This window comes from Neodiprion lecontei, chromosome 5 (assembly GCF_021901455.1).
Source record: "Neodiprion lecontei isolate iyNeoLeco1 chromosome 5, iyNeoLeco1.1, whole genome shotgun sequence".
NCBI classification, from domain to species: domain Eukaryota; kingdom Metazoa; phylum Arthropoda; class Insecta; order Hymenoptera; family Diprionidae; genus Neodiprion; species Neodiprion lecontei.
In genome coordinates this window covers 20,092,926-20,116,656 of record NC_060264.1, presented here as the reverse complement: position 1 = coordinate 20,116,656, position 23,731 = coordinate 20,092,926, and the positions used below count along the sequence as shown (strand labels likewise).

Sequence of the window (23,731 nt, the reverse complement as noted above, 5' to 3'; positions counted from 1 at the left end):
AGGCTCGACCGGTTGTCGTCATGTACGTGAAATCTATCATGAGTTTTCTCGTTTGCCGGTCATCAACGTTATCCAGACTTATTCCGGGACTTACATACTGCCTAGGTCTCGTCCTGGGGATTTTTTAGTGCTGTTCAATTGCCATGATCACCTAAATATTGGCCTTCCACTTTAACTAGTTCAAATAAATTGTCCTAATGATAGATGACAAAATTCAAATAGCAAAAAGCAAGCCAAAAATATTCAATGTAGACTTTCCTAAATCATTAGATCAGATTTCCTAATTTCTTGAAGTTTCCAGAAACAAAAATTCTACTTCTGGGGTTTAATTATGTTCATAATGTCGACTGAAATCTCGAAATAGATTTTTTCCAGCTTTCCGAAAATCTCCAGTCGATGCAGAAATTTCGATTTTCCCTGCTTTTTGGGCCATTAGTGTACAATTAACAAAATAATATTGAACGCTTTGTCGAAACTTAGAATATTGCATTGCGTAAATTTTCAAATTCTTTATATCCAAAAATATTTTCCGACCGGACAAAGTATTCTAACAATTTCGCGACTCTTCTATTTTACACTACAAAATTTTCTCCAAGGGAATTACAGATTTTCGTTCCTTCGATGATTACTTAGAATTTCTGTTCAAGATAATGTTCAAGATAAGAACTGTTCTTACATTTCGGTATGAGCAATCCTAAAAAATGTAAAGATATAACTCATCGTATCATCATTTTTACAATGACTGTTTTCAACACTTTACAAAGACAAATGACCGATTTGATCACTTTCACCGACTTCAGTGGAAGGCCTTTGATCCCTGGCACGATCTTCTGATCGTTACTTGATTACTTCCTCCGTTCCATCATCCGGTATATTTTTGACACAAAACGGTTCCTTCGGATCTGAACCCACTATTTCTTTGGGTCTCAGCATCGCGTCGAAAGGAAGTCGCGATTTGTAATCTAGTTGCTGGAGCGTGTCGTTGCTCGTTAATGTGCGGGGTAATCGTGCTGGATTTTGAATCGGCAGTGGAATAAAATAGTCTATTCGACGTTCCGGCTTCATTATTTCCTAGTAGAAAGCACGAGATACCCGCTCGTCAAAAAAGTTGAACACCAGATTTCCAGATTGCGCAATTTCAAAAAAGTTCAGAGAATCCAAAAGACTTTATGAGATTCAAGGATTCACTTCATTAGATTTGAAGAAATTTCAAGACTTAATGTGATTTCAAGGATTTCAAATTTTTTAAAGATTGCCAATAATCTCACGATAGTTTACCGAATTTCATGTATAATAATTTCAGACAGGTTTTAAAGGATTTAAAAAGTTTTCGAAGAATCTCATGGAAATTTGTTTGATCCATGTGTGGATAAAGTTACAAATTAAGTACTTTTAACGAAATTGTGCGAAAATCTTACAGTGTTCAGAGTTTAAGGACCTACAAAATTCAGAAAAATTCTTCAAGTGTAAGAAATGTTCGACTAATAATAACAAATTCTATTCTTTTGAATTAATATATGGACTGATTGCTCTCTCGATATAATTGCAACAACTGTAAAATTATGGGCGCAAATGAATGTGAAATGAATGTATGACGTGAAAATGAACGAATCAAAGCGTGGCATCTCCGAATTCAACTCACTCTCGGTTTCTGCGGTGGATAATTGGTGAAATCATGTTTGTACGTCGTTGGCTCTTCGAAGAAGCCAACTACGTCTTGTTTGCAGCTTGACATAATTTAAGACGTGTTTAGTGTAGAATTTACTAATCGACGGAGCCCTTCAACGGTAGAAAAAAAAATCTGTCACACTGAGCTGCATACCCAATCTTGATATGCGTGAAGGTAACACAAATAATTCGGATCATGATTTTCAACTATTTTTAATAAATTTTGTCAACAAATTGTACACATACGTGCATACCGAACAGCATACGTACATAAAAAGTTTTTTTTTTTCTATACATAAGTGCGTAAATCATATCTCTATACTACGAGATCTACTATAAGGGATATATGATAAAAATGTAAGTTACAGTACGATCGACTTGAGCTACCTCGGACAGGTTTCGACCTGAAATGTTTTTTTGTTTAAACGTTTTTGTGTTAGTATAAGTATTCGGTAGTTGTACTATATCTGAGCATATAATCACAAGTCATTATTAATTCGATCCATGTTTTACTCCATTCGTCAAATTGACTCACACGGATCCCTTGAAAAATCGTTATCAAAATTTCTATCTAATTACGAAACAACGAACATAACCGTCCCGCATTTTTCTGTTCAGACGTGTACAAACAACCATGGCGCAATGAGACAGTGGAAATGGAAAATTCGCTACAAAAATTAAGGATAATTGAAAGTGAAAACGAATAATTGGAATTAGCTAAATGGACATATAAATTGACATTGTTCCACTGGCAATCAATTATTTGCTGTGTAATTTTTCTATGCAAACGCTGAGCTGCTGCAAACGATGAAGCAAGTGCCGCATGTTCGCTGTGGACTGCCTGAGGCCTGATTGCTCGCCGTTGACTGAAGTCCCAGTCTCTTGTCTCTGACCCAATTCAAAATGAAGTCGAGCCAATCGTTCCTGCTGCTCCCTTATCTCAGTCATCTGCTCCATACTGCAGTCTTTGCCTATCGGAATATTTTTTTTTTTTCTCAAACCGTGATTTTGAATTCGTTCAATGGAAATACAAAAATGTTCAAAAGAGAATTTAACTTTAACGTACTTTTACTTAAGGCTTAAGCTACCCCAAATTGTACTAGCATTCATAGGACCAGTTTCCAGTGATTGAAACAGAAATATATATATATATATATATACAGGGTGAGTTTTTTATCTTGAGACATCAAGATATCTCAAGAAATACGCATTGTACAAAGAAATGTTCGAGACTGAAACCGTTTGATTTTGATGGGGAAAACTAATCCCGTAAAATTCAACCCTCCACCCCGACCCCTGAGGGCGTGAGGGGTAGTAACTTTGAAATCTTAAGTAGAAACCACTATTTTTTTATTGCAGATTCAAATTGTCCATGAGAAAATACACAAGTCTTATTCAAAATTTTTTTTTCGATTGGATACAGATGGCGCTGTAATTATTAAAAATCAAATTTTTCATGAAGTAGTACGTGTTAAACGGTTCCAAGAGTACGATTTGAAAACTATCGGGTTGCTTATTTTTGAGTGATCTTTCACATCAAGTTCTCAAAATGGTGACCTTACACTTCGATGCATTTGTTGATCCGCGCTTCGAATGATTGTACACAACTGAGAAGTGTCTCTGGTGTTATTTTCGCACAAGCATTTCTGATTCGCTGAATCATGTTCTCACGAGTCGTTGGCACACCTTGATAAACTTCACCCTTTAAATAACCCCACAAATAAAAATTCGGTGACGTAAGGTCTGGTGATCTGGCAGGCCAAGAAGTGCCAACGACTCGTGAGAACATGATTCAGCGAATCAAAAATGCTTGTGCGAAAATAACACCAGAGACACTTCTCAGTTGTGTGCAATCATTCGAAGCGCGGATCAACAAATGCATCGAAGTGTAAGGTCACCATTTTGAGAACGTGACGTGAAAGATCACTCAAAAACAAGCAACCCGATAGTTTCCAAATCGTACTTTTGGAACCGTTTAACACGTACTACTTCATGAAAAATTTGATTTTTAATAATTACAGCGCCATCTGTATCCGATCGAAAAACATTTTGAATAAAACTTGTGTATTTTCTTATGGACAATTTGAATCTGCAATAAAAAAATAGTAGTTTCCATTTAAGATTTCAAAGTTACTACCCCTCACGCCCTCAGGGGTTGGGGTGGAGGGTAGAATTTTACGGGGTTAGTTTTCCCCATCAAAATCAAACAGTTTTAGTCTCGAACATTTCTTTGTACAATGCGTATTTCTTAAGATATTTTGATGACTCAAGATAACAAACTCATCCTGTATACATTCATAATCAGCTGTTGGGTCTAAAACTTTTTTTATTATACTGATTTCTAATGTCGACGATTTGTTCTTACCAAAAGCTCTCAAGTTTCCACTATGAAAATCTTCAAGCAGATGGAGGAGAGCCTGTTCCATTCGCCTGACATCCGGTACCTCTGACAGAAAGCAATGGTGTCTGCATGGCACGACCGCTTCAGATTTCAATGTGTTTTACGAGATAAAAAACAAATAAAAAAAAAGAAACCAAGAAAACAAAGAAAGAAACATTTTCACGTTACAATAAGTAAATTAAATCAACTAAAGGAATAAAAAAAACTTCAACTTACTGCCGTGGGTTACATATTCACAAGAAGAGCATTCAACGCATGGTAGAAAGAGTGAATAAAATATATAATACACGTACATACGCTCATGCTGATATGTAAATAAGAACTACGTTTTAATACTGTGCAAAATAATTCCCGAAATCCTAAGGATGAAATGGGATTTAAGTGACTAATCAAATGAAATATCTTTGTGCCAAGTAATTATCTGCTAAATGAGAGGAAAATCAAAATTGAGGATCATTTTTTCTTTGAATATAAATGTGCTACCAATGCTAATCAAAACAGAAGAATACAGAATATTTACACTAACAAAAATGAATATTGAAAATATTTACAAAGCGAGTTGTATGTGTGTATTACATTACCAAGAGAGATGAATACTGATCTTTCCGCAGCAAATTGATGGTCTATCTATATTGATCACGATCCTTCAAAAATTACCTCTGTGCTGCCTATTTATTCTCGGTGGTTCCGGACGGTTAGGCTTCTGCTTTTCTTTCTCATTCATGTAGACAAGCCTCGATTGATTCGTGGTCTGATTTGACGCATTCATCGCCCTGCCAGAGGCCATCGATCCCTGACTAGTCGTTGCATGGCCGGAACTCTCCTTACTTATTATCGGCGACGTCTGAGTGTTATTTTCCCACAGCCCCTGTTGCTGAAAGAGGATAACTGTGCAGTTCAGAAGAAATTGTTCCAACCTTTATAGGATGAACCATTCTTTACCGAAAACAAGCGTACGAATTTCAGCTTTTGAAATTTCACGTGTTGCGCTCAAGTCAATCGTTGCTCTTACCGAGATGTGAACATTCTGCGGATCGTTTTTACTCTGCCGATTCGACTTGGCAGGAGTCGAAGGAGGCGTAACCTCTGCGCCACGGCTGGGAGGCTCCTCGCCCTCTTCCTCCTGGACTAGTTGCTGCAATTCTCCACAGCCAGAGCCTTCGATGTTCATGTTTAGGCAGCCGTCCAAAAGCGTTGAATGCTAAACTCGGTCTTTGGGTGGCTCAATTCTGATGCCACAACCCTTGACGGAGTCTGTGATCATGAATTTTCAATTTCAATAACGATAATTACTAGACTGATGTCAAACTACTGTTGGGGCTGAGTAGCTGATAACGCTGATAAGCATGTAAACACGCCTACATAATATTTATTTATACGTCTTACGCACGTGAGACTGCAATCGGAATGGATTGCAAAACGGTGACACATCCGTTCCTGTTATCGCGCTCGCGATTATTCACCCGGTTGTGGTATTCGGAAAAAGGGTGCCCCTTGATTTTGACTCACAATCAGGAGTATGCGAAAATGCATGGATTTTCCACCATGTATTTACGTATGACAATTCTTCTATCGTCGATTAGAAGGAAACCTGTTAGAGCCCACGCCCGTGTTTTTCAATGGTTTGTCATGTTCTCGACTCACTATCAACCTCTGACACGAAATAGGTTTTGTTGATGAAACGATCTATATTTACTGCATCTACTGACAGTAGATAACACTAATGATGCAGGATACACATGAGACAGGCCCACGGTCACCCACGGTCTTCTATACATTCTATACAGGTCTTGTAACTCTAGTGGAGAGGGTGTCCCGCTCTACGGGCCTGTTTTCCATAGTTCTCACATTTACCGCTAGAGTCGCATGTTGAAAAGGGTTTTGTTAATGAACCTCACACAAGTGAAGGGCTCATGCGATTCAATGATCTTCGATCGCAATGACTTATGCGGTAGTAGAACAAACTATTGAAAAAGGGCCCGTTAAGCAGGTCACCCCCACCACCATAAAACCGGCCGAGTCGCCAGACCTGTATAGAAGACCGTGGACAGGCCGTTCTAGACAATGAAACTCGGATGTCGATGTCATGCGCGCATCGTGAGCGCGCAGAGAACCGCGCAGTCGAATTTGTGACGTTCGGATGGTTGTATATTAATATCCGAGATGTATTTGAATCTATCGTGAGATACGAACAAGGCATATTATAAAATAGAGTCTCTCTATCCATTTAGTTATCAACGTAAAGTAGATTGTGGGTTTTTAACATTGATGAAAACTAGTTGAAATACCACAGCTGTTTCATTGAAAGTACTATTACAGTGCATTTACACAATCGTAGGTAATTCACATGAATTATCTGGCCATCTCTACAAGGTGGCATAACGTTATTCCTTGTCAGTTGTAATGTTTTTCTTTGTGCAGGATGAGGCATCAAGACGCAGGAATCCAAATAACATACTTTGATAATGGAAGATTCGTGAATAATTATTGTTTTCGTTTATAAATTCCCTTGACGCTGAGTAAAGGTTGCAGATGAAGAATAGACCCTGATGTAAAATTGACAGAATGCGTACAAATCTTATTAGTTAAACAACAGCAGATGGTTTCAACCTTATTGCAAGGAAAGTTGTTCGGTCGCTTCCAATGACTTAGAGCCTCGTTGTCTGATGATGAAATATAAGAAAATACAAAAAACCAGCCGTGGCCAAAGAAGAGCTCAATGACGTGATATTGATCAAATTACTGTACTTATGTACCTCAGCAGTATTCTTTCCGATGCTTCTCGTGATTGGAAGATATAATGGATGAAATTGGTTATAATTCTTTGCGCAAGATAAGAGTGGGACCATTGGGGAAAGAAATACGTATTTATGCGTACACGGAATAGGCCGGTTATGTATTGTACACAGTCAAAATACATACATTATATTCTTTCAAATTGTTTTAATTTGACATAATACGATCATTTGGTGTCCGGTATGACCGGAAATATATAAGATGCTTTAAGTGTTTGATGTATAAGTTACATATCTGTATAGCGTGTATGCATGTTTTACTTCCTGGTTATGAAGAAATACGTTTCGATCATATTTATGTAATTCATATTATCTACAAATAGGTTTATCGTATAATTGGATTTGGAGTATAAAAGAAGTTATTCGTAAAAAAATATTATCCAAGTATAAAATAATGGTAAGCTCTTAGAGGCTAATAATCTACATAAATCTTTACATTCCAATGAGCCGATCTCGAGGGGATTCTTGATTATTGGATATTAGCTCATCTTCGTCGTTCACAGAGTCTTCAGAGGGCCGTTGATCAAGTTCCGACAGCGCCATCCTCCGGAATTCCTTTTTTAAATGCTGCGTAAATAAAACCAAGTGAACATTGTTTTGGTGTCTGTAGCAAAAGTGCCAACAATATACTTACCTTTGCTCGTTTAACTTTCAGCGTCGTATATATCAACAGTGCAGCGAGTATTGCGCTCAGAACGCAGACCAAACTGATCCATATTATTTCATAGTTTGACTGTTCAACTGTAAATTGTACCACGATCATTATTTTGGCTTCTATGTGATACCCATGTACAGTAATATTCAGTATTGTCTTTCGCTTTAAGCTATTTTTTTTACGGTCTGGAAGAAAATGCGCGTTCGATTCTATACGAATTAGGTGATAGTGACAAGATAGCCGAATGCGAAAGACATTAATAAATATTAGTGTACAAGTTACGTTCTGGAGTCATTCGAAGAATTTTACCTGTGATTATAATATTCATATATCTCTCGATAGTGCCGACACGATTCTTAGCTTGGCATGAGTAATTTCCGCCGTCTGCGGAACCGCGAAAGTATTTGATGTACAGCTCAGAATTATTTTGTGAAATTGCGTACTGTTCGCTGTGTTTGATGAGTGGTTTGCCATCCTATACAAAATTTAACGGGAATAAATGTTTACACTGAGAAATAAGTGAAGTACTGCCAACCTTACCATGAGGTTGGACAATCCTCGCTGCACCAACAGTCATTTTGCCTCAATTCTTTGTAAAATGGTATGAAAAACGTAACTTACTTCGCTTAAATATCAAAATAAATCTCTTAAATATGGGCGTAGCTGGCTAAACGAAATACTTTCAACTACGTACGGAGCGTGACTAGTCTTGGCATTGATTTCGCCGTATCTAACCTCACGGCGTAGTGGGATCAACTAAGTTTCATTTATCTTCGCAATTCCTTCATCTCAATGTAAGTTATAGGAAATATTTATTGAAATTTGCCGGAACAATCGTATCAGGTAAAAAATTAGCTGGGAATAGTTAGTAGTTATAAGATATTTTTAACTACCTTCAGCCATGTTACTTCCGGATTTGGCATCCCATCGGCAAAGCACGTAAGTCTCACTTTGGCGTGTTCGTCGTTGATCAAGTCAATTTCAATTTCAGTGTTGTTCGTGGTTGATTCGTCATTGATTGACGGAACACGCGCATCTAAAACATCCAATTGAAAACCTGAGCAGCCACTCTACACATACATATACATTTCAGATTTTTCTGAGACCTTGTGGTTCTAGTATCTCATATTGGGTGTACTTTGATTTCTTTCCAACAGCGTAAAGTGGCGAAGAGAATAAAGATACGCTTATTGTTAGTGCACTCAGTACATCGAAATCGAAATCACCATAATCCACTTACCCATTACCGACAACTCGTACGACACCGCCGTCGTGTTGTGATTATCTTTATTCACAGCTCTACAAACGTATTCTCCAGAATCCGATTTTTTCACATCAGAAATTTGAAGTATCGATTGGTAGGTGAATTTTGTCGTTCGATTTGTAATGGATAGCCTTTCTAAAACAAATTTCACGAAACTTTATGCAGTAAATACTATATTTGAGTCTGCTCGTTTATACGAATCTGAGGTATATCAAAGAATGTGAAACAAAATTTTGACAATCTTACCGTGTTCCGTGGAGTTGTTTACCTCCCAGGCAATATTATTCGTGAAGTTGTAAGCGGAAGCGCCACACGTTAAATTGATAGTATCACCTTCCACAACTGTGCCTGGATCCATTACCCCGAAATATCCGTTTGCGTCTGTTATTAAAATTTGACGTCATTAAACGTGAGTTCAAATGAAAATGCCTTTTCGGCGGATAGTTATTGAAAATTTAATATTTTGCCGAGTATAAACTTCGGTAGAAAGAATTTCAACCGTTCATGGACAGTAAAATCAAATCACCAGAAACGAAAATTGGTTCAACGGCTTCGCTGCAACCAACCACGTTGCAGCTTCTACACGTCAGATCTCCTGTTGCGTTGATCCTTATGGTTGAATGCGAGAGGATGTGGAAGGAGAAGAATCGAGAAGTTTCGTATCGAATTTCCTGGATTTGGTGCAGACAATTCAATAATTACTCGTACAATAAATCGAAAACAGCAAGAAATGTTTGAACGCATCGCGTGTACCTGATTTTCTTTTAATCCTGCACAATTTATGCTATAAATTGAAAAGCATTATTTGTCATCTAAATGCGCCCAATGTAATGTAACGGCAATAATAAGTTACATCTATGAGTTTTACTTGCCGAAACTGATGCGTATTTGGAAACGGTTTTCGACGGAAAATCAGGGTATTCCAAATATTTCCACGTTATGTTTGGCAATGGTGAGCCTGTTGCGGAACAAGAAAATGTGGCAGGTTGTCCTGGTGTGTGATAGGAAACAGAATTGACAATACGAACGACTGGTTGAGCTGTGAAGTGAATTGATCGACCGTATTAGAAAAATTTTATCAACTTAATTGGCAACGATTTGAACGCGGATTTATGGGGCATTACCTAAAACCGTTAATTCGAGATTATGGTCCTTGGTGTCGTTTAGAGTGCTGATACGAAGTGTGTAAACACCGATATCAGCGATTGTTGCGTGAAATATTTTAAAAGTATTGTCCGTTCCTGATTGAGTGTGCAAATACTTGCCAGAGTTGGCAATTGGCAGTTTATCTTTGCCGATCCTGGATTTATTATTAACGTTAATAATAAAATATCAGCTGACGAAAACAGTAATTTTCCAACACACATTGTTCATTAAATCTTTCGCACATTATGGGTATTCAGAATGAAGAGCATGGCTTACCATTTAACGGTATATGCTTTGGGATATGTGTCGATCGACAAATTCCAAATTGCCGTTGTTTTTTCAGCTACAGTCACGAAAGATCCGTTCCCACTAGACGCGGTCACATTGATGTACGTAACATCTGGATCTGGGGAAAATAACAGCACGTTTCATCAAATATTGGGTCATCTTTTATTGAAAATTCTATGTTATTGCCCTCACCGTGAAATTCCACATGTATCGTTACACTACTTTTTACATATCGTTTTATTTTGGTACATGTGTAATCCCCGCGATCGCTTTCTTGAGCATTAAATAATGTCAATTGCGCTGCTTGCATTTCATCATTGTGAATTTGGCGCAACCTCTCTCTCTGAAATATCAGTTTTTAGGTCAAGTATTAGTATCCGAATCGATGTTCCACCATATTGTTACACGATTTCTGAAGTTACCACAATTCCATGGATCGAAAAGACTTGAAAATACTTTCAAATACTGAAATACTACGACCTCATCTGTCTTGAACCTATTCCAAGCCCATGAAAGTTAGTTCACGTGAATTTTTTTGCGATCGCTAAATACAAAATACAGCCGAAGTAAGAATTACAAAAATTACCCGTGATATATTTTACCCCACAGACTTGAAGTATTTTCGTACATTTCGTTCGATACCGTTATCAGCGATACTTACGGGTACCGTATATGGAACTTTCCACTCTACTCGCAATAATTCGTCAACATCATCTTCCGAATGACAGTTAAAAGTATGATTTTGTCCCCACTCCAAGCCTCGAAATTCATCCTTGTCAATGAGTGGCGGCATTGGTTCGACAAGGTCACCTATAGAACAAATCTCACAAAATATTGGAATAGTACATTGTGCATCAAGATCGAAAACGGGCGTTTGCGCGCCGGGTATAAAGCTGGCTTTGCCTCGGGAATCTAAATTTTTTTCAAGGCGCAAACGCCCATTTTTTTTCGAAGTTCACATACTATTTTCTCCAACAGCGAAGCGAACGCGAGTTTTCGTAAATCACCCGATTTAGTTTAGTAACTTGGGAAAGGGCTCACAAAGGCGGAAGGGGCTCAGAGCGAAGCCCCCGGAGGGTGGTTGGGGGAGCTCGACTTGACTATAACCATGATTCAAAAGTTATACGAACATTTGATTGAAGATTCTTGCGAATGCACATTTAAAATGAGTCTGTTTATCGTATTTTTCCCAATTTTTCAATTTTCTTTGGACTAAATTTTTAATTGACCGCATGAATCAACCACGAGCTACCTCCCCTTAGTGGTAATAGCGCTAATGTATCCTGCCAATTACGTCGCTTGTCATCAAACTTTTACAATCCTCTGCGTTTCACCGACCGAGAATCGTCCGTTTTCGATCCTCTCGAGTGGAGCGGAAACGAGCGTTTTCAATCCGCTGTTGAAGAAAATATTTATAGTATTTTCTTGCAATAGTATGATGATAAAAATTAACGGGATTCCATCATTTTCAAATACAAGCTAGAATATCGACAAGCAAATCTGTGTCTATCAAAATACATATCTACTTGTTATCGTTACACTCTATATGGTTACTATTGGAATGTTCAATGAAATAAAGTATATCACCTATTAAAACTTCATACGTGAGCATTGTGGGAAAATGCCAGCTGGCTTCAGAGTAGTGATGTCTGTGTGATGTATGACATAGGTACGTGCCACTCATCGAATCACTAACGTTGTGTTTGATAAATCCAATTTTCGGCTCGTATTGAAAACTTTGAGTTGACAACCTCATATTCTGTAGATAATAAATATAAGGTATCATAATCAAAGAGGTTAAGGATCTACGAAATAAATTTCCTCGTGCAATAATGTTGGAGTAAAGGTGAACACCAATCTAATAGCACGTCAGAAAATACCACCGATCAAGAAGTTACAAAATCTTTCCGATAAATAAAATTGATTCACCGATTGAATCTACACTGCATAACTGAGTTCCGAAAAATGGTGGTGAAATACGGTGACAAAATATTATATCTGCATTGTGAGATTAGTATTACAAATTCACTGCGCAAGTGTCAATAAGTTTACAAAGCTTCATTTGAAGTTGTAAAACCCTAAAATGTACTACACGTAATATCTTGAAATAGCACAATGAGTTCTTTAGAGAAGTTCTTCTCTCCTCGCACGATTCTATAAACTACACTTCGGCTTGACTAGGTGTCATCAACACGCTACACTTACCAATCTGCTGTAATGCCTTAAAGAAACCGACTGCTTTTTGGGCGAATTCAGCCGACACGGTATGACCAATGATCCTCCGGTCTTTTGTCCAATGAACTGAATTAAGGAATGGTCGTAGAGTGCATCTTGCGCGAATGGGCTAGATGCTGAAAGACACAAAATTACTGCCAGGCGACAAATGTTCCAGTAGCAAATTCGATTAGCCATTAGAGGCGTTAATCCAAAAAAAAAACATCATAAAAGGTTTGTCTTTTTTTAGGGCTGGCACAACTGCGTTGACACTTAATGCAGTTTATAAGATAAACAAGTGGCTGGGAACAAATACGAACGAAATATGAGAACTCTTCGTCGATAGTTACAGGCATTATTGCTTACAATTCACGTAGACGTAAATCCAAGTGATATTTTCGTCAGGATGCTCGATAGTTTGTGCATCGTTCTTTATTTCTATACCCTCGTAAGCGCAAGCGTACCATCCAGTATCCTCCGACACTGCATTAGGACGAGTGAAAGTATGCAGGCCAGCATTCTCGTCAAACTTGATATTGTAATACCAGTGTAGATCCTGAAAATTCATTATCGACAATGATTACATATATCGGTCAATATGTTGCAGAATCGTCATCATCGAACTGCGAGCGTCAATGCATATATGAGCCTAAGAATCAACACGTGCATGATACGGAGTATCCATAAATGAAAACTGAATATCGCCGTCACCCCGACATGATATTATCAGATCATCTCCTTCTTGGATGAGGAACTCAGCTTTTGCAGGAATCATAGTTGGTTTCCGGGCCGTGATACCTGCACAAGAATTGTAGGGAACGATGTAACGATTAATTAATTACGGTTTTGTCGAATAATTGCAGATCAGCTGCGAGTAACATTAATCAAGCTTTTGTAAGTTCAGTAACCAGCTAAAGTAAAATAAATGTTATCATATTCACTGACTCGAAATATCGCCCAACCGAAATCAGTGATCGTGATATTCTAAAATTGACAGCTTCGGTCTTTCGATTACCTCATAGAGGGATGTTACCAATTGAGTTTATTGCAGTATTTACTACCCAAGATTATAATACAACAACTTGAGTATGAGTGAGTTACAATTTCAAGGTGACTTAACCTGCGACCCGTAGAGATTAAATTTGGCCTAATGAACTCGCAATATCCGCGGGTGCTGTCTTATCGGTGGTGAATGATTATACACACGCTAAAGAGAAGCAGGAAAATCGAAAACAAACACGATTAGCGCAGCTATTTCATTATAAATTCCAGGAAACTGAAAAATAAAATTGAAACCACACGTTGGGGTATTTTGGAATTAGGAAGGAGCTTTTACGTACGTGCACAATTTTCATACTTCCATGCGTTCTCTTCCGCGCGATTGTTATGGTATTTAAAAAAAAATGAAAACAACGTGCCTTGAAACAATTCAAACTTGATGATCTACTTGCATTTTTATCAACTATTAAAATGCACATTGAATCTTCAGAAAACTTTGTAGTACGAAGTATTCCAGGCTTCGCAAAACTCAACATTTATTATAAATACTCGAAAGTATACCGGGCCAAAAAGTTGGGCAACTCCCCGTAAGAAAATATTTAAATATATTTCACTTCGGTGTGTGTTCATTAAAATTACCCAGAAATAATGCTGATACTGCCAAAGCACTCAAGGCCCAGGTAGAACCGATACGTTCCATATTCTTGCTTAGGATGCTGAAATTCCGTGATGAAGGAATCAAAGGAGAACTTCAGTTGAAAGAGAGTAACTGACAATCAATCTTGTTGCTCTGTAGATCACTTAGTGTCGTATACTCATCGTTGGGTCAATCTCTGCGCCTAATGGTGATATTACTTATTCTGTTGGCAAATATTTTTCAGATGAAAGCCTATATGCCAATACAAAGCAGCACTAGCTTTCTGTCCAATCAGCATTCCAGTAGATGCCACCAGACGGAGGAGATCGAAATCCGCTGGTGATTCAGCCTCAAAGATGAAAAAGATTTATCTAGAGTCTAGTATCCCGTTACTGACGAGATGAATCGCTCCTAATATCTGGTTCCAAAAGTGTGGAAGAATGATAGATTATTGGTAGATATTATCAATATTTTCGAAATCCACTAGATAAGTGGAAGTAAGTGAAATAATTTGGATTTTTTGACGAGTTAAATGAAATATGCAAATATTTATTTCCAACATTCAACTGTGCATACAAATATAATTAGACTAATTTTTACACTTCTGACGATCAATACTCGCCACAGTTACAGATCTGACACATGATGGAATTCGAATGAATATTCATGGACGTGGTGAGAAACGGCAATTCGGAAACGGAATAAACGCATCGACGTCATTCGCGCTTGGCAAGCACGCGAGAAGCCACGCAGTCGAACGTTGCGACGGTCATCGTCAAACGTTCAGATCGTAGTATTAGGGTTTTATCTGAACGTATCATGAAATCTGACGAAAGCATTGGTCAATAGGGAGATGCGCTATCTGTCCAATTATCAATGTGAAGTGACTTATCGGTTTTTATCACTGATTTAACCCAGTTAATACACGACGCTGTCAATGCAATAGTAATTAGCATGGATTGTCTGGCCGGTCGACATAACATTACTCATTGACAAAATTATTCATATCGCTACAATTTTTCATAATTTTCGTATGATATGCCCACTCAGTTCCAGGTAGAACCAAAAATGTAGATACTTTTAAGTTCCGATAGCAACACTGAACAGTTTACCAAGTTTTCAAATGGACAGATTTTTAGAAGATAAGTATCCCAATCAGATCTCTTTGATTTTGATCTAGGTTGGATATGTTGCAATGCATTGAAAACTAAGCGACACGTACTTTTTTTTATCGGCCATAAATCGCTTTAAGGGGATGAAGCTGCTCTCCAAAGATGGAGGTGTGAAGCATCAATTTCGTTGTTTTGCCCATAAAAACATGATTTTTTTTTTGTAACAACTGCATGGGAAGTTTGACTTCGCGCACCGAAGTATGCGTGAAGCGCCTGATCCCCTACACTTCAAAAAGCGTTAGGTAATTTTGAAAACAGGTAATGTTCATTACGATACAGTTTTCAAAGTTAAACTAGGGCCATCGGACCTGATAAGTCGTGACTACGATCGCGTCGGCTGTGTTGCAGCAGCACGCCTACGATCAGATTAGACTATCACGTTTTCAATTTTCTCGTGTCGAACTTCCTGTTACAGGTGTTACAAAAAATCATAGAACTTCTTAGAGCATATGCTATTGGAGGTAGTTTCGCGTGTACCATGGTCTCACATACAGGCCTTGAGACTCATCGAAATTTGCGTAGTGGGGGAAATACGCTTACGCTGCATTTTTTGTTTTTCTACGCTGCCGCTAGTTCGCACTGTCGTAACGTAATGTTCGCAAACACAACCTCTAAATTCTATCAACTATGCTTTAACCTACTGGGTTGTTGCATCAAAATCATTATTCAAACTCATTTGAATCGATAATACGGTTAGACAGAGACTATAGATCAGTTTCTCTCCACTGATCGAGATCAGTGGTTTTTATCTCTTTCCTAAACAATCTTACTCTACCGCCCCGCATCTAGCTGCCCTATCGGGAATTAAATGCTATTTCTTAAGCGTTCAGCCCCCACAACCAGAGTTTCCAGACCTGTATGTAAGACCGTGGCGTGTACAGAAAGTGTCGCGGAGAAGCAAGATAGGGAGTAGTTGGTTACAACAACGAGGATCGAGTCACATAGAAGCGTACGGACTGAGGCTATTTGTAAGATAATGCTATTTGAAGCAAGAACTGTTGGGGTACTCAGACGAGCTATCTCCCCACATCTAGATGTCGCTAGTGGCGCCTTTGCTTGTGCGGCTTACGTAAAGAGCTTTAGCAGATTCTGACACATCCACTGTCGATATTCTTAGGCATTTTACGACCCATGGTGTTGGATGAGCACTGTTTGCGCTACCAGCCGCGCTTAAGGCCGAGCAGAAAACAAAAAAGAGTCTACGACGGGCTGCCGGCAATGCAAACGGTGCTCATCCAAGACCGTTGGTCGTAAAATTCCTAGATATAGAACGTGTTGGAATCTATCTAAGATCTGTACAGCACTCTATACTGAGCGTACAGTATCGGTGTGTTGGCTCCGGGTGAGAGCCATCATACGGATTTACAATTCGCGGGAAGCTTTGCTTCAAGGGGCTCATAAGCCGTACGCTTCAATCAGACTCGATCTTCGTTGGATATAACCTGTTTCTCTCGCACTACATCTGATTGTCCGATATATTTCGTCTCAGCCAATCAAATGCAGAGCGAGAGAGACGAAATAACCCTAATATATATCTCTTTCTCTCATGACTTCGCTACATTTTTTCGCGAGGTCGATGGGATGGGTAGCTCCCTCCGATAGAATATGCTCCATGGTGCGATTATATATAGATTATACTAGAGTATTGAAATGAAAATGCTGAAAATGAAATTTCAGTTGCAGCTTGTAACAGCGATCCACGAATCGCGATTAAACACTAGTCAACGCTTGAGTCTATTTCACCCATCGAGCACCACGCTTGGGGTTAAAGTTCCGACGGGCGGGGCGTCGCGATCAGTCGCGGCCTTAGACCGAAGCCGATGTGTAAATAGGGCATGGTTAGTCGCTAGATCCGGAGCAGCGCCTTTGTTTTAGTCATTTATTCTCATCGTCGTTCTGTTTTTTAACACCAATTCGCACCCTCGGGTCGCTGGCCGAATCCATCGACTCCAATCCCGACAATCGAAACAGCTGAATAGTCAACATGGCGAGTTGCAGATTACTCGGCGCGCTCACCCGGCTCTCAGGCCGAAGATTCACCAGCCTTGTTCACCGCACAGGTGAGTATCGCTCGGGCGTTGCTTTTCCTGCTTATTTTAGTACTTTCAACAATAAATACGTTCGCATGTAAATCCTTGCTTGATATCCTCAAATTAACATCGGTTTTAAGATCTTGCGATTCATGTAATCCGGTTCATTCTTGTCGAATTAACCTTTGATCAGGCTCTCGGTCTTGATGATTACGAGTTGATTTAAGGTTGCGTCTGTAGGCGTACAGTCCGGTCAAAATACTAATCATATACTGAACATGATCAACTCGGGGTTCCCTAAGTGAAACTGATGTTGATCAAAGTTGAACATTCGGAGTAGTCATTGTTTATTTTTTCTCCAAACGCCTATTGCTCGTTCAGAAATGTCCCAGTTTTTCGTTAAATAAGGGATAACATAGACAATTCTAAATTTAAACAAAAAAAATTTTCATTTTTTTCTATCATGTTTTAACATGGTTATTAATGAGACAATTATGAACTAAAACTAATGTATCTAAAGTTATTAACTCGAATTTCGTTAGTATAAATTGTTTGGATTCAAATGAATTTACTTAAATTAAAAAATGTTGAGCCTCTGTTATTTATCACTTCTCTTTAAGATTCGCTACTTTTTGTCCAGATTGTACATATGATACATTCTTAATCGACACAAATGAAGTTAATCCACATCTGATTTCGTGTCTGAAAATATAGAGTAATCTATGCGTCTCTTGATACATGGATTATACAAATTCTATTAATGAATAAGATATCAAATCATTACTTTTTCGATATATTGTACCACAAAGTCTAATATAATTTTTTTTTACTCCGATTTCATTTCCAGCACTTTACCAGCCCCTGAGGTGTTTCTCGGCAGCTGTAGAACGAAAACACACAAAATGCAAAGTCGTTCAAGGTGTTGCCGTCGTTACAATCGACTCCCCTGGTGTCAAGGTGGAATTTTTACTCTGAAATACAATTATTTTCACATAATCTCTTCAAGCTTTTTGTCTGTGTGCTGCAATAACACATCATCATTATCACTTTCATACATGAAATAAATTGAATAGGAATAATATTCTGTTTTGCAATCAGAAGCATCAGATCAAAGTCTTCAATTTCATCTTGAACATTTTCATTCAAACTGAAAAGTGTTTGAAATATGTTTCACTGCGCAAGAGAAAAGAAACAGAAGAAAAAGGTCAACTGTACTCCACTTAGAAATAATTACTCTTCGTAAATCATTTTCTTTCAGAGATTACTCATTGTAATTTGTTACGCAGGTGAATTCCTTGAACAAAGAGATAATGGAGGAGGTTGAATTGCTGCTGAAAGACATAGAGTCAAACGCATCGGTAAATTCTGCAGTCCTGATATCTGGGAAGCCAGGATGTTTCATTGCTGGGGCAGATATAACGATGCTGCAGAATTTGAAGGACGAGCAAAGTATCTACAATGTCTCCAAAGATGGCCAGAGAATCCTAGCTCTGATCGAATCAAGCCAGAAGCCAGTCGTCGCCGCTATTCAAGGTTCTTGCCTGGGTGGTGGCTTGGAGGTACGGCAATAATCAATATATTTATTATCCCGGAACAATACGGGTTCCTGAGTGGAGTAAGTTAGGATTCAAAGTTTTGTTTCTGAAGCTATATCTGTTCTTTCTGGGATTGGGCAGGGTTCACATTTAAGTCCCTTGCTATTTCTTGTTTTTATAAACGATATTATGTTTTGTCTTAGGCATTGTAAATTTCTGTTGTTTGCTGACGATATGAAGATTTAGTGTTGTAAGGAATCAAGCTGATACGGATTTGCTATAAAGTGAGCGTAGCTCGCTCTTCCAGTAGTACAGACTTAATGGTCTGAGATGTAACATCAATCAATGATTTAGTACACGTTTTGGTGTAACTGAACTGCCACCGGCTGTCTATTCTTTAAATGGTGCTCATCTTGCAAATGTTATCAAGATTGCCGCGCTGCAGACCAATTTGTTGAAAAGATTTACAGAAAATTTCAGTCGCCAAAACTCGTTTGAACCTTGTACTACAGCTTTGTTTTCTTTACTCTTTGTTATGGCTTTGTTATATAGAGTCCTATACATAAAATACCAAATTACTAATCTGGAAAGAGTGAATGATATCTTCCTTAGCTATGTGGCTTTTATACTAAGAGTAGGTAAACCTATATCAGTTACTTTGTATGATTACCTTTTTATAACTGAACTTTTAAATATTCCTAGTCTCGAATCCGCTAAAAGCAGGAGCGACATCATTTTTGCGTACACAATTCTGACAAATGTCATAAACTGTGTGGATTTATTGAGCGAATTTAACTTAATCTACTGGGTAGACTTCTAAGAAAAAACATGGCATATTTTGCTGAGTTTTTGCTCAGCAGTGACCTCTAGCTTCATGCTCCAACAATACGGTTGAGTAAATTGTGCAATAGAAACTTCCAATGGTTGGACCTTTTTAGTACTAGTTTGGGAAAGACTGAAGCGTCTTCCAAGTGTTTACTTAGATATGAATAATGTACCCGTACTACTTCTTGATTGATATTTTAGTTTTGAATATTGGGCTCGTCCTGTCAAATAAATAAGTAAATATAAAGTTGAATATGAGATAGAAAATAGTTGGTTATTGAAAATATCGCATATATATCATCTAACTTTGAAATATTTATTTTCCCAGGTTGCTCTAGCTTGTCATTATCGTATTGCTGTAAAAGACAAAAAGACTGGTTTGGGACTGCCTGAAGTTATGCTGGGTCTTTTACCTGGCGGTGGTGGCACCCAAAGATTACCAAGACTGATCTCTCTACCCGATGCCCTCGATTTACAACTCACTGGGAAAACAGTCAAAGCTGATAAGGCAAAGAAACTTGGAATTGTCGATCTGTTAGTTGACCCGCTTGGACCAGGAGTCGCTACACCAGAAGAAAAGTAAATCTTGCTTATTATCAAACTTCTTTATAAGGGGAAAATTCGCGATGGTTTCTCACATTTCGCCATCTTCAACAGCACGGCAAGATACCTACAGGAAACGGCGATACGGGCTGCAAGAGACATAGCAAATGGACAGTTGAAAATAAACCGCAGTCCAAAGTCCCTTATTCAAAAGGTCATGAACAAATTGTTCACATACGATTTCGTGAAAGATCAAGTGTTCAAAAAGGCGAGAAGCCAGGTGATGAAAATGTCCGGTGGCCTCTACCCAGCCCCTCTAAAAATCCTCGACGTCGTACGCACTGGACTTGACAAAGGCTCTGCAGCCGGCTACGAGGCAGAGGCTCGAGCCTTCGGACAGCTCGGTGTAACTCCAGAATCGAGGGGTCTCGTCAGTCTTTTCTTTGGACAGACAGCCTGCAAGAAGAATAGATTCGGCACACCCAAAAGCGCAGTCAAGTTAGTCTTATTACTTTTTCACTCAAAATTACATCCACGAGCATGAATCTCCAATTTCAGACCAATTTTTCTATACAATTGATCGCTTTCATCACATATTCAGGACCGTCGCTGTAGTGGGAGCTGGGTTGATGGGCGCCGGCATTGTCCAAGTCACTATCGATAAGGGATACAACGTTATTTTGAAGGACACGAATAATCCTGGTCTGTACAGAGGCATAGGCCAAATTCAAGCTGGATTCGAGACCGCCGTTAAGAGGAAACGATACTCAAGGTATGCGAAGCTCAATTACGAGCCGTTTAATTTCCGATTTTACCGATTTTACCTGTTCTTTTCCTAATCAAATCAAATTTATGTACGTGGATACTGAGTGACAACTTCCTCTGGCTTTTCTTTCTTCTTTCTAAGTGTTTTTGCCATTTCCAGTGTTCAAAAGGACATTTATTTATCGAAACTCAACGCAACATTGGACTACGATAAGTTCAAGAAGGCTGACGTCGTCATCGAAGCTGTATTTGAAAACCTAGCGATCAAACACAAAGTGATCAAAGAAATAGAGGCTAACACCCCAGAGCACTGCATTGTGGCAACAAATACATCAGCTATCCCGATAGGAAAGATCGCAGCAGGAAGTGGAAGACCAGACAAGGTGCGGTGAAACAAAACGTAAACTAGATAAAAAAAAACGCGAAAAAGATTTTTCCACTTCGCCGGTTTAAAGTCGCTAACGATCTCAATTTTTCTAGCTCATAGGTATGCACTACTTCTCTCCAGTCGACAAGATGCAGTTACTAGAGATCATTACTCACAAAGGAACTTCCCAAGAGACGATAAAGACTGCTGTGGATCTTGGCCTAAAACAGGGAAAAGTTGTCATCACTGTTGGAGATGGCCCTGGTTTTTATACAACCAGAATACTCAGCGCCATGCTTTCTGAGGCTATTAGATTGCTTCAGGTGAGCTTCTACACTTTTTCTTTGTCGATTTCATTTTCTAAAGTCTGTGTTTCATCCTTTATTTAGGTTTATTGAATTTGCTAAATAAACGACATCTCTAATTATGCATCTTGTTTTGTTATTCAGGAAGGCGTCGATCCTATCGAACTCGACAAACTGACAAAGACGTTTGGATTTCCAGTTGGAGGAGCGACGCTAGCTGACGAGGTCGGAATTGACGTTGGTTCTCACATTAGCGTAGACCTCCGAAAAGCTCTCGGCGAGAGGTTCGATGGTGGAAATGTAAATATTATGGGTGACATGGTAAAGGCAGGATTCCTTGGTAAGCAAAACCAGCTGTATGAAAATATATATCAGATTTTTAAATTCTCATAATTTTACCACGATATGTTCGCTTTTGTACTCGACTTTCCATTCTCTTGTTCACAGGTCGAAAATCCGGCAAAGGTATATTCGTATACGAAAAAGGCTCCAAGAATAAGGATGTGAACGTCGAAGCGTTGGAAATATTGAAGAAGTACTCGCTGGAACCAAAAGGCAGCATCGCCGACGAAGATCGTCAACTCAGAATGGTGTCCCGCTTTGTAAACGAGGCTGTTCTCTGTCTGGAAGAAAATATCCTAGCGAATCCGGTGAGTAGCAAATTATAAATGATTGGAAGACAATGATAGGGAGTGAATCTTTAGTTTGGTCGGTACAAAGCGAGTTTTGATTTTGAGAAAATGAAAGGTGAATTGAACCTAACTGTGTGTATCGGGAGAGAAAAACTTTGTGAGACAGACTGGTTTTATTTTGGCACCTGCTGTGGGGTATTGACAGGGCAGGAAATCGGATTGGCAAGGTAGGGATGAAAACAGGATGCAAAGTGTAAGATTGCTGGAAAAATATTGAAATAAAATTGTTAAAAGAGCATAATTCAGAGTGAAGTGAAGAATTCGTCTATCGCCGTTGAAATGATTTTCATTGATTCTTATTTTTCTTTCAGTTGGAAGGCGACATCGGCGCAGTTTTCGGCCTCGGATTTCCGCCATTTACCGGCGGTCCTTTCCGATGGGTTGATTATTACGGAGCGAACAAGCTAGTCGCAAAAATGACCGAATTCCAGAACGATTACGGCATCGCATTTACACCAGCGCAGACGTTGCGTGACATGGCGGCCGATCCGTCGAAAAAATTTCACCAGACGTAAACAATTGTAGACGATGACGAAGAAAAAGAGAAGGAGACAAAATATTTTTTCCTAAATCAATCGATTCAAGATCCGTTTATAAACAGTAAACAAACAACTCAGATTTGCTGGTATACAATTTTCAAATAGGGTCTAATCTACGAAATACGCAGGCTGTAGTTCTGAGGATTTGCGATGCGGCAATCCCGACGATCACACGTTGTACCTGCGATACAAAAAGCGGGAGAGAATTATCCGCAGTATACAGCTAGTATATACATGATATATTTTTTGATGATTAATGGTAATAAAACAGTTTATAAATTATTATTAATATAAAATGTTTTTATCAATTTACCTCGCTGATTTTCGCCAAAAACTATCACAAGTCCTCGAATCATTCCCAACAACTTAACAGTTACAGATATATTTTAAGATAAAAGGTACGTACAGGTATACTTTTGCATGTAAAATTCGATGATGTTTATGAGGTAAAACTATTACTTTTCATGAATTTTGGTGATATCAGAAAAGCATTGGCTTTTGTCAAAAATCACTTTTTCTAATTTCAACAGATCTTGACGTTTTCAAACCACTAGAATCCGGAAGACAGGTTTTTAGAGAAAAGTCGGTCTGCGGTTTATCCGACAAACTCCTGCGATGATCTCGGAAATGACTCGATGAAAACATCTGAAACAGGATTTTACGATCAAAAGCATCAAAAGACAGGCATGAAAAATGCCATATATGTTTAATTTGAACTTCCGGTTCTATCGGAAATGAATCAATTCTCAATATCTAACCCACGCAGTAATACCAGGTAATACTAAGGAAACCGAACACCGCATGTAAATGTTGGCTCATTTTATTAAATGAAAATGGCCAAGTCCGTAGAACGGAATAGCTACATGCTTGCGCATGCGCTGTTCGCAGTAT

At 38.7% G+C, this 23,731-nt stretch overlaps 3 protein-coding genes and 1 long non-coding RNA gene across 7 annotated transcripts; 1 reads left to right on the top strand and 3 right to left on the bottom strand.

Annotated features, from left to right (window-relative positions):
• Window positions 1-1,865: 1,865 nt before the first annotated feature.
• LOC107219386 (coiled-coil domain-containing protein 28A) lies at window positions 1,866-5,875 on the bottom strand. 4 transcript variants are annotated; one of them, XM_015657585.2, is made up of 5 exons: window positions 5,460-5,873; window positions 5,082-5,323; window positions 4,727-4,943; window positions 4,034-4,114; window positions 1,866-2,639 (listed from the first exon to the last, which is right to left on the bottom strand). In XM_015657585.2, exons 2-5 carry the CDS (start codon window positions 5,238-5,240, stop codon window positions 2,428-2,430), a joined length of 669 nt encoding a protein of 222 aa, XP_015513071.1. In that variant the 5' UTR covers window positions 5,241-5,323; window positions 5,460-5,873; the 3' UTR covers window positions 1,866-2,427. The 4 variants fall into 4 exon arrangements, with proteins under 4 accessions (XP_015513071.1, XP_046596276.1, XP_015513070.1 ...); XM_046740320.1 differs by having other exon boundaries at window positions 4,034-4,150; window positions 5,456-5,872; XM_015657584.2 differs by having other exon boundaries at window positions 4,034-4,150; window positions 5,460-5,871.
• Window positions 5,876-6,936: 1,061 nt separating this feature from the next.
• LOC107219384 (hemicentin-2) lies at window positions 6,937-14,430 on the bottom strand. The gene is made up of 17 exons (XM_015657581.2): window positions 14,070-14,430; window positions 13,099-13,229; window positions 12,798-12,987; window positions 12,423-12,568; window positions 11,805-11,976; window positions 10,879-11,027; window positions 10,410-10,560; window positions 10,206-10,335; window positions 9,908-10,083; window positions 9,656-9,822; window positions 9,310-9,454; window positions 9,030-9,164; window positions 8,760-8,918; window positions 8,413-8,555; window positions 7,829-7,994; window positions 7,499-7,605; window positions 6,937-7,431 (listed from the first exon to the last, which is right to left on the bottom strand). The coding sequence occupies exons 1-17, from the start codon at window positions 14,128-14,130 to the stop codon at window positions 7,297-7,299; spliced, it is 2,463 nt and encodes an 820-aa protein (XP_015513067.2). The 5' UTR covers window positions 14,131-14,430; the 3' UTR covers window positions 6,937-7,296.
• Window positions 14,431-16,986: 2,556 nt separating this feature from the next.
• LOC107219381 (trifunctional enzyme subunit alpha, mitochondrial) lies at window positions 16,987-23,136 on the top strand. Its single transcript, XM_015657577.2, has 11 exons — window positions 16,987-17,299; window positions 18,117-18,226; window positions 18,556-18,828; window positions 19,958-20,208; window positions 20,287-20,670; window positions 20,774-20,944; window positions 21,098-21,320; window positions 21,418-21,627; window positions 21,754-21,949; window positions 22,057-22,259; window positions 22,613-23,136. The coding sequence occupies exons 1-11, from the start codon at window positions 17,224-17,226 to the stop codon at window positions 22,814-22,816; spliced, it is 2,301 nt and encodes a 766-aa protein (XP_015513063.1). The 5' UTR covers window positions 16,987-17,223; the 3' UTR covers window positions 22,817-23,136.
• LOC124294441 lies at window positions 22,877-23,665 on the bottom strand. The gene is made up of 2 exons (XR_006904304.1): window positions 23,599-23,665; window positions 22,877-23,485 (listed from the first exon to the last, which is right to left on the bottom strand). It is a non-coding gene; the product is annotated as an uncharacterized LOC124294441 (long non-coding RNA).
• Window positions 23,666-23,731: the final 66 nt, after the last annotated feature.